At 40.1% G+C, this 19,291-nt stretch overlaps 1 protein-coding gene across 5 annotated transcripts in view; it reads left to right on the top strand.

Annotated features, from left to right (window-relative positions):
- Positions 1-5,975: 5,975 nt before the first annotated feature.
- The window catches only part of AKT3 (AKT serine/threonine kinase 3), a 146,366-nt gene continuing 133,050 nt past the window's right edge, over positions 5,976-19,291 (top strand). Inside the window, exons 1-2 of one of the 5 annotated variants that reach the window (XM_021550421.2) lie at positions 5,976-6,097; positions 18,447-18,601. Coding sequence is in view for 2 of the 5 variants with exons in the window: in XM_021550423.3 (XP_021406098.1) it covers positions 18,556-18,601 (46 nt within the window). In the remaining 3 variants the exon portion in view is untranslated. Of the gene's footprint in view, positions 6,098-6,174; positions 6,412-17,385; positions 17,768-18,446; positions 18,602-19,291 lie in introns of those variants that run through there. The other 4 variants (XM_021550420.3, XM_021550423.3, XM_021550426.3 and 1 more) reach the window with 4 other exon arrangements.

Below are 19,291 nucleotides of genomic sequence, written 5' to 3'. Positions count from 1 at the left end.
AAAATAATGTAAAGTAAGTGAAGTCTTCAAGGCAATCTGTCCTTCATTTCTGAACACTATTAATGAATGCTCCATTAATATTTTAATACCTCATACTGTTTCATTATTAACAAGAACATTCTTATCAGATCTGTGGAGGTCCTAGTTATTGCAACCCCAATCTGTCTTCATTTTCTAAACTTTTGTGCTAATTTTTTGATTTTGTGTCACAGCTTTGTTTCCAGAAACTGCAGGTACATTTTCACACATAATGGATCAAGGATGGTGTTTTGGAATGAAGGTATAGCCAACAGTCTAGTCTAATGGAATACTTTTTTGTTGACACTAAAACTATTTCCTTGTACTTCAAATACTCTTTTACAGATTGAAAAGATGGAGGGCTGTCAGCTGCAATCAAAGTGATACAGTAGGGAAGCTATCCAGCAAATCACACTGTGAAGTCTGCATGGTAGCAAGGGGCAGAGAAAGGTGCTCCAAGGAGTACACTAAAAGAGGAAGGTTCTCTGCACCACACTAATCAATTTGCCAAAGACAGAGCAATGTTCCAAATAAAGGCAAAGATCTGGACTAAACCTGGCAATAAATGGCTTCCTCTCAATCATCAGCCAGCTTTCTCCTCAACTGTTTCTTCCTGACTCTTTGGGCAGACATGCTGCTGTGATCCTCTGAGGGCCATGTGGGGAAAATGGTCCTACTCACCACACCTCTGAAGAGGAGACATTTGTTTAAAATTCTATTCCTCTGTCCATTAAGCTTTGTGCTCCTTGATTTTGCACATGCATTACAGACTTGACCCTCCTAACTAGCTTCAACTGGCATTTTCTCATTGACTTCAATTAAGTGAGACCAGGACACAGATAAAGTTCTGTGTGAGAAATCACTGTATGGTAGTAATTGCAGAATTTTATTCAAAGACATATTTTATCTGTGTTGATGAAATTAAAATAGGATAGGAAAGAGGGAAGAAAAAGCTCAGGCGGAAAGGCTGGCATTTTAATTTTTCCAAGTTGCTTCTGTAGTAGATTGACCTCCCTCAGATAAATCTGTGCACCATGGAAACTATTTTCTCACTGAAAAAAAAAGATTTCCAAGTTCGGCTGAATGCCTATACATCAAGTAAAGCATATAGCTAAACTGTGCAACTGTGTAATCTTACTGCCCTCTTCCCATCCTTCTCTCCTGTTGTTTGTTATCCTTACTGTCATATCTGGTTTCAAAGCAGGTTAAGGTCACCGGGGCAGGACATGTGCCTTTCACACTGTTTGTAGAACTCCAGTGCATGGGAGTATGGGAAAGAAGGGGAAGGGAAACACTTTTTAAAATCTTCAGAGGATAAATTATAAAGCAATAATAACATGCTGCAAAATAAATGCAATCAACTGATATTTACATAGCATTATATCCAGTCTCTACTGTGTTCAGCATAATTATAGTATTGCTCAGACATATATAGGTGGACAGAATGATTTTTTTTTTATTGCTATCTTGCTTTTCTGTGTATTTATAGCTAGCCTACAACCTGCAGGTCTAAATTAATAATACCAGTATGAGTATAATATTAATAATCATAGTAGGATTATATGTCAACATGAGTTCATAAGGGTTTAACTTCTGTAAGCACTGATGAACTGTGACCATGTGAGCAAAGGAGAATTTTCTGTATCCAGAAAATTTTGTGTAGGAGCCAGACTGCAACAAAAGCCAGCCCAGCCATCCGCTAATGTTGGAGCAAAAGCAGTTTAATAGAACTGGTGACTTGTGTAGCAAAACAGCATGCAGATGCAAAATCCAGAGTCCAGGTTGAGGGCTTTTTTCTCAGCTGTTTTTATATTAAAAATAAATAAATTGCTCTCTAATTTTTTAACCTAAATGTATCACAGGTATCTGAGGACATGGAGTGGAATACTGCCCTTCGAGGCAGCTGCAGAAACAGAAATAACAAAAATAAATAAATAATTTTAAAAAAAGAGACTACAGACAAGAAAACGAGATTTAATCAATAAAGTTACTCAGAAGTGAATGCAGCAGAGAGTAAAAAGATATGAACTGTAACATACAATGGATCAAAAGTTCTGTTTCCTTCTAGCATTCAGCGGATTCCAACATCCACTGCCTACATGTCTTATATGAATTCTACAGCTTTACTATTAGTTCTTTCTTGTTTTGAGAAATCCAGTTGTCATTAGATGACTACTACAATGGAGATGGCAGTGGTTAAAGTCCTGAAGTGTCTGTGTGCATGCAGCAGTACAGAGTATCCAGAGTCAGGGCTCAATATAAGCTGAACAGGTTCACCCCTTGTAGTAGCTGAACTTAAACTCACAATAATAATAGGGGTGTTTCAGGTTTTTAAGAGCTACACACAAGTGAAAAATAAGCCACAGCTTTTGCAGGCAACACCTTCACTTCACTATAAAGAAATGCATGACACATATTTTAAGCATCATTTTACATAGAGCAAATTTCATTGCTCTCCTGTCAGTTTCCACTGACATTTGTATGTACTTTTCAAACAATAACAAGGCAGACAGTAAAAGGGAGTTTAACAGACAGTAAAAGGGAGTTTAACACCAGAGATTGTCATCTGATCCATTGTCCTTTTTTATTATTTTTATTTTTTTTTAATGAAACCTACACTTCGAGTTGTTTCATTTGTCTTGATTTGGGTTTTTTGTTTTGTTTTGTTTTTCTTTATGCATTTTTACATGGAAGCAAGCTTGTTAGCTGACATGAGAAACAAGGAACGAAATTAACGATGTTACCCATAGAGGCAGAGAGAACTGATTCTGCAGGCAGAATCTTTTCTCCTATTTAACTTTGTTTTCAGGGTGTAAATATCTGTAATCTTAGATCCTATCACTCTGATAGTGATATTGGTTAACATGAACATGTTAAGTGAAAAAAGGGATACATTTTTTTTGCCTTGGAATAAACAGGTTTATATTGAGATTGTCCCTTCGGTTTTTGTTGAAATAATGATTACAAGTGATCATATAAAAGTTTATCAAGCTTCTTGATAGTGTCAGATAGCTGGCAATGAATGGATTTTATTTGTTTGGTTTTATGACTGTAATTGGAACATGTAACGTCAGAGGCTCCCATTTTTTCCTGAAATTACATGCAGCCCTATTCTCCTTCTCACGTGAACTGCAATACTTTCTTCATTAGCATATGTTGTTAATATGTTCATTAAATTCATGTCACATTGTAATTAATCTAAAAATTATGTCATTTCTGCAGAACTTACAACCTCATTATATTCACAGTATGTACATCACAGCCATTTTATTTCTGAAAGAGGTGTACCTCTGTTTGGTTACTAATCAAAGGGTCATTTCTGCCCAATTTACAGTGAATGACTCTTTACAAGAAATTGTTTTGAAGACTCGAAGTACAATACTAAGGATTAAAATTATTATTTGTTCTATAGAGAGAAAAACCATTGCATAGCAACACTAATATAGTAAATTTAATAATCCATATAAAAAGTATCAGTTTAGATTCAGCACACTGAGGTAAATATAGAAGGCTGAGAAGAATAAAAACTTAGGAGTAGCTAGAAACTATAAACTTCAGAACAGAGTGCTGATATTTGATTTATAAGGAGTAAGATAGTGAATATGATTTCAAAGCCATTCTGAATAAAAAAAAAATTTACCTGTGAATATTTGTCTATATCATACAGATAGAACAAAATTTTACTAATCAGATGTTGCTGAAAAATACATGTTTAAGGTCCAGATCAACATGACAGACTTCAACCCACTGTTTCATTTTCAGCAATTAGTAACAAAATAAAAGTAAAGAAAAATCTCAATGTAGGTAAATGTTATCTAATATGTTTTATTTTTCCTTAGCATGGTGCAAGGGTTTTTTTCTTTTAAAAAGTATATAAATGTGCTTTTAGGTTTGATTTTTCCAAGGTGATTTACACCAAGTATCTATTAAAATTTAAACAAACTTATTGCCATAAGGGAAGTATTTTGAAGATTTGGAGGCATCAATTAGGGGTGACCAACCATACACACATACTTTATTAATAAGAAATTTTGCAGCTGTGAGTGGCAAGGATTAATACAGGGCAGGAATAACCTGAGCGATATCAAATACCAGGACTTTCTGTGGGCCTGCATTTCACACTCAGCATTTGGCACCTGAACAGTTGATTGGGAGTCTATCAGCTACTGCCCATGCAGATTTCATGCTGCCTTAGGTTCTGAGCCCTTCGGAGGAATTGCAGCAAACAGAAGGCATGCTCCAAGAACTACACCTTCTGTTTTTCAGGAGCAGCATAGTAGCAGCAGTCAAAGGAGACATTAGTGAATAAACACATTTTAATAATTGATACTATGGTTCTCTGTCAATATTGATGGTTAATAAGACATTCACTTTACTAAAGTGTTTCTGAGAAAGTGAAAGACCGAACGGTAAATTCTGGGAAAGGAAGTAATGCTTGGCAAGGTCCTTTTAAACTTATTTTTCAAAAATATGCATTAATCAAATACAGTATAAGTTTTATTTTTCTTCAGAGTTAGGTGGACACAGAGCGTGGGTTGTAGCCTGCTAGCAAGAACAGTGCAGCAAACAAACATCATAGTTCTAAGAGGAAACTCAGCATATTTATGAATGGGATTATTGGTGTGGTTGGTTGCCGCAGCAGGGAAAGGATTCAGTGCTCCCGGAGGCAAATATCCAGTCTTGTGCCAACTCATATGATTATTTAGAATCTCAAAAAATCTCTCTAAAGCCCTGTAGTGGTACAGAGAATAGGCAGTCTGATGTTTCAAAGAGTTGTAGAAGATTGGATACGAGAAGAAGAAAAACTTCTTAAAAATTAAAGGTGGAGTTCATGCTAGAGAAACATTTTTCTAATATCATTTTGATGAACATGCAATTAAAAAAAATCTGCACTGATAAAACAGAGCAAATAGTTGCATTTCAAGAAATCCAAAATATCTATTTCTTCTCTGCAGTAACAGGTTGTGACACAGGTCACTGCGAACTGCGCATATAAATAGATGCATTTCTGAAGAAAATTAATTTGTGCGCATTACTGCAACCATAAACGATAGAAGACATCTTTATGCGCACTAAACTCCTGTAAGTACCCACATACAGTCGCTTAGCCGTGGAACAAAGCGCCGAGGGCACCGTAGCTACGAGCGGCAGGCAGTGCTCATGGTACAGGAGCCGGCTCGGCGGCGGCTGCGGCAGGACGCAGCAGGCCGAGCATCCCCGGCCTGCGCAGCTGCGCCGGGCCGGGAGCGCCGCGCTCAGCGCCCGCGGCGCGGCGGCTCCGCTGACACCGGCTCCGCTCCCACAGGGCTTGTGGCAACGGGAAGAGCCAGAGGCTCGGGAGCGCCGAGCTTTCTCTAGCTGTTTATTTACCCGTCGTGCTAAGGCGAAGCCTGCAGACAGTTTAGCAACACTGAGGCTGGCGCATCCACTAAACACTTCAACGAGGGATGAATTACGGCTTCCTGCGGCGTTACTGGTAGTTCTATTCCTGGAGGTTGCAAAGCCAAGCGGACCACTCCGGGTCACAGGGCAAGCTCGGGGTGGGGGCTGTGTAACTGCAGAGTGCGAGAACAAAGGGAACTAACCCCGGGACACGCACACGGGGCTGGCGAGGAACTGCGATGCCGAAAGACCCAGGCGCGGCGCGCCGCAGCGCCGGCAAACGCCGCTGCCCGCATCCATCCATCCTCCCGCTCCCACCCGCGGCCCGGCGGCGGGACGGGACACGCCACTCCGCTCAGCTCCCGCCCCTGCCTGCCAGCCGGGCGGGCGGCTCGCCTCGCCTCCTCCCTCCTCCCTCCGCCGCTCCCTCCTCCTCCTCCTCCCTCCCTGCCGCCCGCCCCCCCACCCTCACCTCAGCCGCCCCCCTCTGTCTGGCTCCCCCCGCGCTGTCTGGCGGCCCCCCCGTCCCCGCCGCGCTTCTCGCGAGAGCCGGGGATGCCGCCGCCGCCGCCGCCACCGCCGCGGAGGGGGGGACACTCGGGGGGAGCCGGTGACGTCGGGAGTTTTCCTGAAAGTCAATAACGAGCCCGGCGGAGGCGGCGGGAGGAGCCGAGAGCGGGGCCCGGGCTGCTCCGGGGTGAGTGCGCCGGGGGGGAGCCGCCGCCGCCGCCGCAGCCCTCCTGACCCCGCGCATCGATGTTGCGGCCGCGCTGCCCGCCCGGGCGCCTCCCTGCGTAGCGGGGCGTGCAGCTCCATGTAGCCACCGCCGCCAGCGCCCTGGGGCCGGAGCCGCCTCCTCCCGCCCCCGCGGAGACACCGGCCGCCAGGGACCGCCGAGCCCGGCGGGGGGACAGGGGAGGAGGCAGCGGCGCCCTCCCTCCCCTTCTCCCCCCGAAGCCGCCGCCGCCCTCCGGCTCCGCAGCAGCGCCCGCGGCGCCGCCGCCTCTGCAGGTACGGGGCGGGAGGGGCCGGGCGGCGGCGCTCCGGCGGCGGCGGGGGCGCTCGGGGCGGGATGCGGGGCGGCGGCGCGGCGGGGCCGTGGCGGCGGGGAGAGCGGGGCGGGGGCGCCCGTGGCCTAGCGCCGGCGGCGGGGTGGGAGCGAGGCGGAGGGGCGGGGGTCGCCCCGCCGGGGTGCGGGGCCGGGGTGGGGAAGGGCGGGGCAGGGGCGTTTCGGCGGGGAGAGTTATGTAACGGGGGAGGGGGGGACGGCAGGGGCAGGGCAAGGCGTGCGCCCCTGGGGCGCTGGATGCGCGGGGCCGGAGGTTCCCACGCGGCGGCGGCCCCTCCCCGCGTCCGTGCGGTGGGCGCCGGTGCCGGGACTAGCGCGGGATTTTATCCGCTGGGAACTTCTGTGCGTGTGCATGCCCGCGTGTGTGCGTGTGTGTGCCCGCGCAGCCCCTGCGCTTTCCTTTCGGCATCGCGGGCCTCCGGTGGCAGCGCCTCGCACAAGGGGTGGTGATGATGATGGTGATGATGATGCTGCTGCCGCCGCCGGCTCTGGCTGCTGCAAGTAAACAAACCGGCCCCCCCCGCCCGCCCGCCCCGGCCATCATGGAGGCCGCGGCCCACATGCAAAAGTTGATGCGCAGCCGGCTGCCCCGGGTGACCGGAGGCTGCCCCGGGCCGGGCCTGCGGCGGGGTCTGCCCGGGCGGGGTCCCGGCAGGTGCTGCCGCGGGGCGGGGCGGCCGGGCCGGGCCGGGCCGGGCGTGCCCCTGCGGAAGCCGCCGGCCCCGGCGCGGTTCGAGCGGCAGGGGCTCCGCCTGGCAGGGGGTCAGCGCGGCACCCCTCGGCAGCGAGATCGCAGCGCTATATATTGTAGTTTAAATGCAAATGATCGTGATGTAACGAGCACTACCGGGCTTATAGGCTGCGGGGTTGCTTTGTATGGGCACCGCTCCTTAGCTTACTTCTGGATGGGAATCCAAGAGGCGTGAAATAGCCAGGACTGTTTCACATTCTCCCATGATATGTTGATTAAACGTCAAAAAAAAAAAAAAAAAAATCTTATTTTTCCTGTGGGTGGAAAGGATAAACAATTTAATCTCTCTTGACCTTTATTCTAGTTTTGCTTCTTTCTTGAATGTAGTTATTAGTTGACTGGCTCCTTGTATATATCTACATAATTTCATAATTTTTATGAAAACGTGTCCCAATTTCTGTTTAAGGTTTTATTACAAAAATTATGATGTTTCTGATGTATCTGCACTGCCAACTTTTTTCAGTTATGAAGAAATATAGAGCAGTCTCCTCTGCTAATGTTTGTTTAGATCTTTGAAAAACTTTGCTAAACATGGTTCCCTGCATTTTGCACATAGAGGGCTTTACTTCTCAAGGCACGAAGCATGCAGATAATAGACCTTAACTTATGACAAGTAACGTTTTAAGCATGATCTTCTGTTTCTGCTATATGATCTATAGGCAAGATCTACTTGTTTATAGTAACATGGAAAGAGAGTACATGAGGTATAGAAGGAAGCTTATTTTGACTTGTAAAGTGAGTGTACTACTTAAATTTGTAGGACTGTTTAGTGTTTTTATTTTTTTATTTTTTTAATTTTGATAGGAGCCTATAAGTGAACCTCAATGTTGTTAATTGGATTGGATTACTAATTATAGTCCACGTGTATATATTTTGGTTGGATGCAACCAGTAAGTCAAGTTCAAATAAGTTCAAAGAAAAACTTCAGAGATGAGATGTCTCTGTTTCCTAGAAGGCTATGTGTATTGTTTAAATAACTCATTTTTTTTTAGTCTGATGTGAGTGCATGGTGTGTGTAAACACAGATAATGTCTTGTGTTAGACAGTTTATGCTGTGCTGCATTGCTCTAACCTAGGTTTGAATGGATTCAGTAATCTCCTTAGTTTCATAAATAGGTTCACAAGTAGTATTTCAGGGTTCCGCTCCCTCATTTGTTCTGCATTTTGGGGGCAGATTATGTGTTTTTGAGAAAGATGCTGCTATTCTAGGGGAAGTAGGTGAGAATTCAGGATTGGGTAGCATTGATATGTACTAGAAATTGTTGTCTGTTTGACATTGGAAAAAATGCTTTGTGAAAGGGAAGACACTCTGATGTTTTTTCAAATTTAACCCAAAACCACTTATTTGGGCTCTGCAGTTGTTTATAATCCAAGCTTCTGTTTGCAAGACACTGACCAGAAACTGTATCTTGACTTCCTACTGCATTTTGCAACAGCATGTGTCTGAAGTTTCTATTATAACCAGAAGATCCTTCAGACTACTTGGAATTTGCCTAAAACCAAGTGATTGTGTGTTCTTTCATGTTCAGGGTCCACGTTATCCCAGTTTAAAGAGATCTACTGGATAATAATTTCTATACCCAAGAAGTATTATTTGCTAAATAACTTCGAAATACTAAATTGTTTTGGAAATTACGAACCATTACTAAAGTGGTTTGTGTTAAAATATATTTGAAGTTTCTGTGATGTTCTGAGTATGAAGATGATACAGTTTCTTGTAACTGTGTACTTACAGTTTCATTTTGTGCTGTTAGTGTAACAGGTGATGTGGACTTGGCAACATGGTAGCCTAGCTTTCCTTCAGTTTTGAAACAGAGACCCAATATTCTTTGGCAGCTTTCATGGGTTTGGCATGCTACTTATTTTAGTCCTCACTGAAGAGTGAAAGAGTGTGGACATACACTGTTTGAAAATTTCATATGCCTTACTTTCATTTTGATATGGATAATGCATAAATGAATTGATTTCCTGGAAATTGTGTGGAAGTACCACACCATGCTATAACTGCATGTTTTGTAGGGGTTTGGTCATGTGTGTAGCAAAAGTCTTCTGTTTGCTTATTTCCAGCAAAATGTTCAAAATGTGTACTACTCCCCTTGTGAACTACAGTAGCAATTAAAAAAGAGGGAATAGTTAAATGTGTGCATCTACGAGCTTTGCTTAAGTTAAAAGGTTGTTTTTATTTTCAGTATTTGTATGAATTTTACAACCCACTTCTTTTTGAAGTACTGTCTTTTATAAGAAAAGATTGCCAACTTAAGTGTCCTTTCATATTATTCTAGAATATTAGATCAATTAGTTCTATCTAGGATTGCCATTCTGCTAGAATAGGTCCAGTAGGAATAGCATAGAAGAGGCAGGGGGTGCTTTCTAGCACAACATGTGGTTTAGGAAGTTTTGCATTGCTTATGAGGAAAGGTGTGGTTTCAGTGAGGAACTTGCTTGCCAACCAATGTGTTTTCTTTTTGCTGTACTTCCCCAGAATCACAGGGTCTTCTTGGTAAATAAATGCATTGCACAAGTTAATCTTCTTGGCAGCGAGTTGTTGTGGTATAGAAAAGATTACTTTCTAAAGATAAGTTACACAATAGCTGGAAAAGCTGATTCAAACTGTTTAAAAATTAATGTTAAAGACTGAGAAACAACAACAAAAAATCCCATAGCAAACACCAAAAGCCCCCCAAAATCCCAACCCAAATTCTACCAGCAAACACTAAAACACTGGATGTGAAAGTTAACTTTATGGTTTTTTTCTTAGCATAAAAAGGAATCCTTAAAGTTTTGGTTTATACATTTATCTTGGGTAATAATTGTATGAACAACATTCTGTATAAGAGTTGATAAGTGAAACTTATTTAGGCAAATCACTCGTATGTACTAATAGAAAAACTGGAAATAAAATCCAAGGGTATATAGTAGATGATTTTTTGGTGTTTTATCCTTGTTCCATGACTCTAGATCAATAAATATGGGCATTTATGATGCATGCTAAGGATTTAAAGCAGATTGTTTTTTCCTTTATTATTTAAAGATGTTCAGGTGTAGTAGGAAGATGTAGCAAAATTAATTCTTCCAAAAAAATCCCCCAAGACTTAATAACATTAAATGTTACAGTCAAGGAGAGTAAGCATATTTGGCTTTTTTATGTAAAGGTGCTTGCTTTTGCTCAATTTAAGTATGTCTTTGATTTTTGATACTGTTTGTGTCAACACTTATGCTTAGGATAAATAATATATGTTGGAGCCATCTTAACCAATATTCTTCTTCCACATATTTCTATGTGAGTGTCTAAGTGTGAGTCATACTGATCAAAAATAGCATTATTTACATATATAAATAGCATATTATTGTTGCCCTGTAATATCCTGGCTAAATAACAGTAGTTGTTTTAAAATTCTCTTAAGAGTGCAACTGGGTCCTCAATATTTCATGTGCATGTCTGAATGATTTGACAGTGTGGTTTGCCAAACTTCCCTGCATTGTCCACATGACAAAGTTGTTTGAATGTCTCCTATAGCAGGAGCAGAGATGAAGACCCTGCTTCAGCTTTAGATCAATGAAGGTCTCACCACTGCCTTTTTATAGGTGTGGAATGTCAGTGCCCAACAGTCAACAGCTTCTTGTACAGCTGGTTTGACACCACAGAATTAATGCAATGGTTCTTGGTTGAGTCTCAGCAATCCTGCAAAAATTTCTACCAACACACATTTATTTTTTTTCCCCTAAGTATTCATGGTGTTTCTTGAGATATGCTATTGTTGCAGTTTTCCTCATGAGCTTTTATTGAAATTATTATATCCTTCTCTAAATGTGTTGATACACTTTGAGACAGAGAATTAAGGTTGTACATGCAAGTTTCATGTAATCTGACATTTCATATAACATTTGCCAAAGACCTTCACCTAGTGAGCTCTGCACCTGTGTGTAAGTTAGGGTTGTAGAGAGAACTCCTTCTGTCCTTAGAAAGTCCAGGTCTCAGGCTGATGAATATAATGCATTTTTAGTGTGAACAAGAAGATCTGAAGGTTTTAGGTTACAAATTGATTATGTTCTAGTCATGTTGCAGGGTCAAGATTTGACAGTAGGTTCAGCAGTGTTTGGTTGCTCTGTAGAAAGGAATCACGTAGTTCATTCCTATTACAAGACAATTCATAATTTGATTTGTTCAATGTAGACATAATAAATAAAACCTACTATGTAGAAGTTTAAAAAAAGCTATGTGGTAGGCATGTCTATGAACTTTTATAATCTTTTTTATTAATAGTTTGAGAACTCTTTATTTTCTCAGCATTTTCTTGTTACTCATGAATAGTTAATGTATTTTTGGTTTTTGTTCAGTGGTGTTCTTGGTCTTTCATGCACAATACAGAGTTGTGCTGCAGAAAAGTTACCATCACAGAAATAATTAAATACATGAGTTTAATGAAACTTTGATTTGTATCTCTTGAAAGGTATCTTTTAAGATCTCTGCTAGAATGACTAGGAATTTCCAGATTCTTTGAACTTTTGAAAATTAGGTTAGGGTTTTTTTTTCTGAGTCTGTAAGACATAGAAAATTAATTGTAGTTTGTTTTAAAAATATGGAAGTTATGTTTATTTTCTTCATTGTTTGAGTATTTTCTAAATGATATTTTTAAAGAGCAAAGGAACTTTGTCTTTAAAAGGCAAGGATTCATCTTCCTACATTAATCCATGGCAAATTAAATTTATTACATGTGTTTTGAAGGATTGAGTGAAGTAACATGTCATAGTTGTGATACTCAGTTTAGCTAATCCTTGATTTGACTTTCTCTGAGTCTCAAAAATCTCCCAAGATCACTGCCTCAGTAACTTTTTATAATGCATAATTTTAGCCCTCCCTTCATCTTTTCTACTTGAAATGTATTCTTTGGTTATGTTTCACACATACAGTCTAATAAGTTTTATCTGCTTCTGTCTGCTTTCCAGTTACTGTTTTATGTGATTTGACAGGGAGAAAAAGGATTAGAAGCATTTTTGTCAAAAAACACAAGGCAAAACAATGGGTTGTTAATGTTTCACATGGGATTCTAAAGAAACAATTTAGTTACATTTAGAAACTTCCTTTATACCATGGTAAACAAAGGCAAGGGTGGGTTTGTTCACCTTGCTTTAATTATACCTTTGTCCCTTAAAATAACTTGCTTTGTCATTGTAATGGGAAATAAAATACAGAATGATGGTTTCTTTCCCGATAAACTTAATCAGTTGCAGAATCGAAATAAAACATCTGACTTGTATGTTAATATTTCAGTGTGCCTGCATTCTCTTAACTAGGCTTATCTGAGCATATATTAGTTATGTGAAGCTTTTTGACATACTGAAAGTGAAAACAGAACACTAAAAATATTAAGCATACACGTAAGCATGCATTTGAATGAGCTATTTATGTTTTCCAGAGTATCTTGGTTTTCCTTACCACAAGGTGTAGGCAGTGCCAGTTTCCTTTCATGTCCCTCAATATTCTAAATCAAAACTTACAAACAAGTAAATTTCTAATACCAATTTTCTTAAAGTTCATTGAGGCTTTTACGATGAAATATAGTTTAAAAAATATTTGTAATGCCTGTCATGGAGATATCTTTGGATATTTTTATATTAGTTTTAAAAACTGTAAATATATTTGCTTACAAAATATTTAAGTTATCATTCAGAATTTTAATCATATGTACATGAAGCTTACTATTTTATAAATTTAGGATCTATTTTCTTTAAATAATAATTTTTTGTTAATGTCTTTGTCTTGCCAAATCAGTTCCTATTTTGTGTTGGTTTGATATTGTGGGGGTTTTTGGTATTTCTTTTTTCAAGTTTTAAATGACATAATAAGTTGGACAAATACTATGTGCCTAGAGGTTCCTTTTTCCTCAGTCTAAGTTCTGATAGTATTTAAATGAGTCAGTATAACCAGAATTCCAGAATAGGTGGTTTATAAAAGCCTCTATAAATACTTCATACTTTTTCAATATAGCACCCACCTGAATATGATTCTTCCATTAACAGTATAGTCTAATTTGATTTACAAGTTTTTTGGTTGATTGCAAGTTTTGTAGCGATCTCTAGTCTGTCATAGTCTTTTGTGCAATTTCTAATGATGTGCAATATATCCTCTAATCATTTGGCCAGCTTTGCTAGGGGAGGAGGATATGCATGTGTTTTTCATATAAATAAAGCCTGGATTTCAGCTTCCATTCCTAAAGATAACTCTGGTTTTAGTTTAGAGCCTTGACATTTTCAATTCCTTGCTCGGGGAGTGCAACCTGCTTTGGAAGTAGTTACAGCCTGCTGGGTTGTTTGGGAGGAGTCAGACTCAAATTTGGGAAGAACTCCTGATTGCTTGATCTGCTACAAAGAAGAAAAAAGCCCACAAAGCAAGGAAACAAATGTGTGTGATGGAAAAAGAGCTGCTTTTTTGGTGATGTGTGTATTGTGTGCATGCATAAAATAATTTAGTTGCTTTTCTGAAAAGTAAGGTGATAGGGATGATGAGTTTGGCTCTGTTTAGATGGGGGACCAAAGAATCTCAGTGAGTCAGATAAAGGGAATCAGAAAGGTTCACTTACTGTTCTTTTCTTCCCAAACATTTTACTGAACTTGAAAAAGGGAAAATGGTAGTACTCACATATTAAGAGAACAAGGTTGGATGATCCACTGAGTTGATAATGGTAGAAGAAGTTATGGGGATCACTTCTGGAAGCACTAAACTTGATTCTCCCGGTATTCTCTCTGGAAACTTGAGTTGGTAAATGTGAGAATTTCTGGTTTTTTCTCAGCTCCAAAATTGTTGAAAGTAGAAGCCTGTGTTTATGAAAGTTCTTACAACAGAGAACTGAATCACACAATTTATGCTGAATTTATAGGTGCTGTCTTCTTTACTCAGCTGTCTCTTGTCATGGGGAGAATGGGAGGATGCCCAGATTTCAAAGGAGTCTTGTCTGTTCTTATGAATCTCAATGATAATTCACTTGCATATAGTGGTTGTTAAGTGTAGACCTGAAACACAGTTTTCAGTTCTTCTGCTAGGAAGGGGTTTCTTTCCTTCTCAGTACTCACCAGGTCTCTGTAGATAGCTGCCTGCTGTGATGGGCATGAGAACCTCCTTTAATTTAAAAACAGGAGCTGGGGAAAAGCTGGCTTTCTACTGAATGGTCCATTGCTCATTTTAATTTAATCTTATAGTTCCCATATGGTAGCATCATGAAGTAAGATGGTTCTTTTCTATGTTGCTGATATTCTTAAATTTCAAGATGAAAGCTGAGAATGTGTTGGCTGGTGTTTACCATGGCTCAGGGAAATGAGCCTTGGAGCAGGGATCTAGATCTCTGCTGGTTGTAGTAGTCTCTGGTTAATCTTTGGTCAGAAAGTTGCCTTTGAAACCTTTACAACTCGGAGTTGAAAAGTATAATACTAGATAATTGTTTTATCTCACACTACAAAAGTGGCTTAATGACTTCCTGAAGAAAAAAGGAAAAGTTGTGCATTTTTTATGAGATAAAACCCTCCAGCAGGTATTTGCATAGAGTCGTAGAATCATTTAGGCTGGAAAAGCTCTTTCCAGCTGCTAACCTAATGCTGGTGAGCCTACACTAACCTGTGTCCCTAAATTCTTCCACATCACTGATTGTAATGGAGTAAATTTTTACACCTGCATCATAAAGTATGCTGACAGTGGGTTCTTGTATGTATTGTGTATACATGTGACTATCTGATACTGTCTGCAGAATACACACAATATATTGTTGGAAAAATATCTTCAAAATTTGATAGGTTACAAAAAAATGTGTGTGGGGGAAAAATCTGATGTGTTCTCTAGCTGCTGGAAAATACATAAGAACAAATCAAGTTCTTCCCTGTAGGAAGCAGCTGTAATGCAAAGCATTGTCAAATTCAGTTCTAACATATTTTTCTCCTATTTCTGTGGGTTCATCCTATATAGCAGTATGGTAAACTGTAAAAATTACTGCATACTGGCTGCTGAAGCTTCAAGTGCATTGGGAGAGCAGAGTTGATTGCTAACAAGTATTTAAATTCTATGCCAGATGTGCAGAATAAACATTTCTGTAGCTTTCCTTGAAGTAGTTGAACTATAGATGAAATGCTGTTTTCATGTGAGGGTATTTGTTCTATGTGTTTCAGACAACTCCTTTACATTTATACACAATTCTTTATAACATCTTTAGGAAAGGCTTTTGTGTGACTATTTTTCACTATGAAGCCAGTTTTGGTCATGACAAGAAGTAATTCTCAAAATTCTGCTCTTTTGGAGCATTGCTTAATGACTTCTAGAGTAAAGGAGTACAGCTTTTAGAAAGGCTTAAAGTCATTTAATAAGGGATAATCTTATAGTTGCTTACAAATGGCTTCTTGAAAGTGTAGTGTGCACATATAACCTTTATTTTCATTAGCTTTTTAATGCTTTGATTTATCTCCTTCAGCTTCCTATGTAATTCAGCTTGACTTTTAATTGCCCAATAATGGAGCAATCAATACAATCATAGAACTGTTGGTAATTTTAAAGTTGTTTCTGGCAATACTGTGAAGCTAAACTGGGAATAGTGCAGTTAATTTTAGCACCATATTTATGTAATTTTTGTATTTTGGAGATTTTGTTCAGAATTTAGTAAAGCAGTACATGTAGGATGCAAGCCTACAAACATACACTTGAGTTTGTTTCAGGCACTGTCTGACATGAAAGTCCATCATAGATCAGATTTTGATTGTGTAACACTAACTTATTTGTAATCAGTAGGTAAACAGGGAGCTTCAAGCATGAATTCATTCATAAATCATGGACTGGTTGATCAGTCTATGGGCAGACAAGATTATTGCTGCTTAGTACAGAAGTTAATTTCTTATAGCTATGTCTTTACCAATAAGAATAAATCATTGCACTGTTCACAAGCGCACACCAAAAATGGAAAGTACATTAAATTTGCCAAAAGGATAAAATGTATTGCAGCATATGCCAACCCAAGGTAAATACTGAGTGTTACACGTTGCTTCTTGTATCTTCATAGCTGTAAAAAAAATCAACTGTGATTACTTTCAAAGAATGCAATGAAAGTATTGTAGAAAACCGAACTGACGTTCGGTTTTTAGAAATTGATGTGCTTACACTTTCTTCCCAGAACAGCTGCTCTTAGGTCACAGTTGTTTGACGCCCACCTCTGGGCTTTGTAAAGATTTACGTGTTTGTAATAAGAGCTGATCACTGCTGTGCTGCAGTGATCCAGAACGGCGGAACAGCAGCCTGCTTTCAGGCATGTGTCTTAATCTGTCAGATCTCTTTTCATGCACAGCTGATAGACTTGCTTATCTTGTTTAAAGCATGCAAACAAAAGTTCTGAAAATGTCTGACCCAGGAATTAGCTCTCACATTAGTAAGGTGCAGGATGTGGAAATGCTTGCTTTGGTTATTTCTGCTGTACTGACTTGTGTATAATATAATGTCTAAGCAGCTAAAGTTAGATCAAGTAACATCAGTAAAGCATTCTTATGTCCTTCCAAAATGTACCTAACATTTTCTTTTAACTCTTATGAAAGCTTAAACAGTTTGTGTTTCTAGATACAGGTGTGTGATGTCATGCTGCACACAACAGGGTGTGATGCCAATGCCAAAGGTTGTGTGTCACCTGTGCAGGTCTCATGGCCACATCTACTGGTGCTGTGGGGATGTCGCAGAGACACAGTAATCAATATTAGTTCAACTTTACAGTATTAACAATTTTAACGTTGTGATTTTTACTTTTATGCAACCAAATTACTGAGTGTTTTTGAAAAAAAACAGTTTTGTGAAAGCAACACTTAAATGAGCACACGAGAGTGTTACCATAAAATCAGGTTGTGCTGTGTTTTTGTTGCATACCAATTGAAAAAATGCTCATGCCAAGTTTTATTTTGCATGTTACAGCATCCATTCAGAAGTAGCCTCTCATCTAGCATCTGTGTCATGCAAATACACATTTCAAATGATAAATAAGAAATAACCTATATGTCTGTAATGGTTCTGTTTTTGGTTTGTGCTTGATTGTGTTAAAAAAGCTGATTTCCCAGTGCTTTCTTCATTTGTTTGTTGCACAGATTGCTTCTAGCCCAGTCATATTTGCTTCTTTCCCGTTTATATTTAGCCTTCTAAATGGATAGGTATGGGCTGTATTTGATAGCATTAAATTTGTGTGGGGGTTCCTGTTCTGTGCCACCACTGTGTGTGTGTGTGCTCCTGTGTAGAGCTGTGGAAGGGTGTTCCTCCACTATCAGAGAAATCCCATTTCTTGGCTTTCCACACTTTTCTGGATTATTTGAATGCTTCTCTTTATTTTGAAGGTTGGAGGGGAAAGGCAGTTTGCTGGCAAAAGGAAACATCTCCTGGCCTCTGGCTTCTCTTCTTACTTAACTGTAGTGCTATTTATCTCCTCTTTACAGCTGTTAGGTACTTTGTTAGTGAGGTGGTCAAGAGAGAGGATTTTGGCTTCTGAGAGTTTTATGTCCTGTTCCAGGATTAACTTCCCTTCTGTGCCCTGCAGACTGAGGTTTGTAGGGAAAAGAGCAATCTTGTCACTGCCTGGCTTAAAGCTTTGAGAGAACATGCATTCCTTCATTTATAAACTGAACATTCGGGGTGTTTTTGGTTAATATGTACTTATAAGAAGTTGTATTTCTGTTTGTGTACTTGGAGATGATGCTGTTTTTGAAAAACTCTTGCATGCTCAGGATTTGTATTGGCTATAATAAAATTATAGTGGAAGTGGCAAGAATGTAACCTTTCATCCCATTTTCTCACACTCTTAATATGATTGTAGGTAGCCATAATAAAGGAAGCACTTGTCCATTGCATGGGTTCTGACAACTCTGGGAACAGGGAAGATCTCTAGGGTGTTTGGAGTTGGACCTTTGAAGCAGGGCCATCAGCCTTTCATTTAAGAGTATCTTGTTAAACTAGTACTAGAGAATTCTGCTATGTGCCTTTTATAAAAGTGCCACATGACTTAAATTTTAACACATTCTGCTGCTTTTTAGTATTGTAGTGTTCATGGAAAATGTGCTGTAAGACTAGAAACATGATTGTGTTATACAGTTAATTAAAAATAAAGGCAGATTTTTAATATGAGCTCAGTCAGTGAAATACATCAACAAAGACTTTTTTGTTTGCTGTCAAGTGAGAAAACCAGAAAAGACTCAAATTTTTATTTTTCTAATATTTCCTTCCAGTCTGACTCTTCAGTAGAAATTGTGAAGAGCTGCAGAAGAGAAGCCAAACAGACAAGCTGGTGACTCAAAGAAATACTCTTTTGAGTTTGGGGTTCAGAGTGGAGTCATCATGAGCGATGTTACCATTGTGAAGGAAGGCTGGGTACAGAAGAGGGGTAAGTTCTGCCTTTTCATGGAAAGTGCTTTCTGATGTCTCCTACACCGCGTGCAATGGTATTGCATAGTTACACAGATGAATGCTCTTGATTTATCTTCTGGTGTGGAGCAAGCTAATCTGACCATTTGGTCAGATTCATGTCTTGTTGGTATTGATATGTAACCCTTAGCACTGCCCCTGTTTCTGGCAGTGCAGAGGAAGTTGGACTCAGTAATTCCCACTCCTGAACCTTGTTGCTGCAGCTGCTGTTGCCTCTGCATCAGATTCAGCTGGCTGATGGGGCAGCTGGAAGAGGCAGTAATGGAGGTGTGCAGTCAAAGGGTGCCTGGAAGCTGCTGTATATGTGCTACTTTGTGTGAAATGTCCTAGATGCCAAAATCATTCAGCGTGGCTTAGCTTGTATGCAAGTAGTCCCAGTAAAATCAACATAATACTTGCATAAAGATCAGCATAAACCTTATTACTTAGCAGACTTGGAAACCATATGATTAAAGAATATGTTTCTAACTATAAGCCAGTATAAAGTATGATTTTCTGTTATATTTGAATTCTTGAGATGTCTCTTTAAAATGTTTCACCATGTGATTTGCAAACTTGGGGAGGTTGCTATATGTTCAGCTTTGGATATAAAACCTCTAGAAATGTCTGGCATTCATATCATGTGATGAACTTCGGATGAAATCTTCCA

This window comes from Lonchura striata, chromosome 3 (assembly GCF_046129695.1).
Source record: "Lonchura striata isolate bLonStr1 chromosome 3, bLonStr1.mat, whole genome shotgun sequence".
Classification (NCBI taxonomy): Eukaryota; Metazoa; Chordata; class Aves; order Passeriformes; family Estrildidae; genus Lonchura; species Lonchura striata.
Note: the sequence above shows the minus strand (reverse complement) of the source record. Positions and strands in the feature narration are given on the sequence as shown.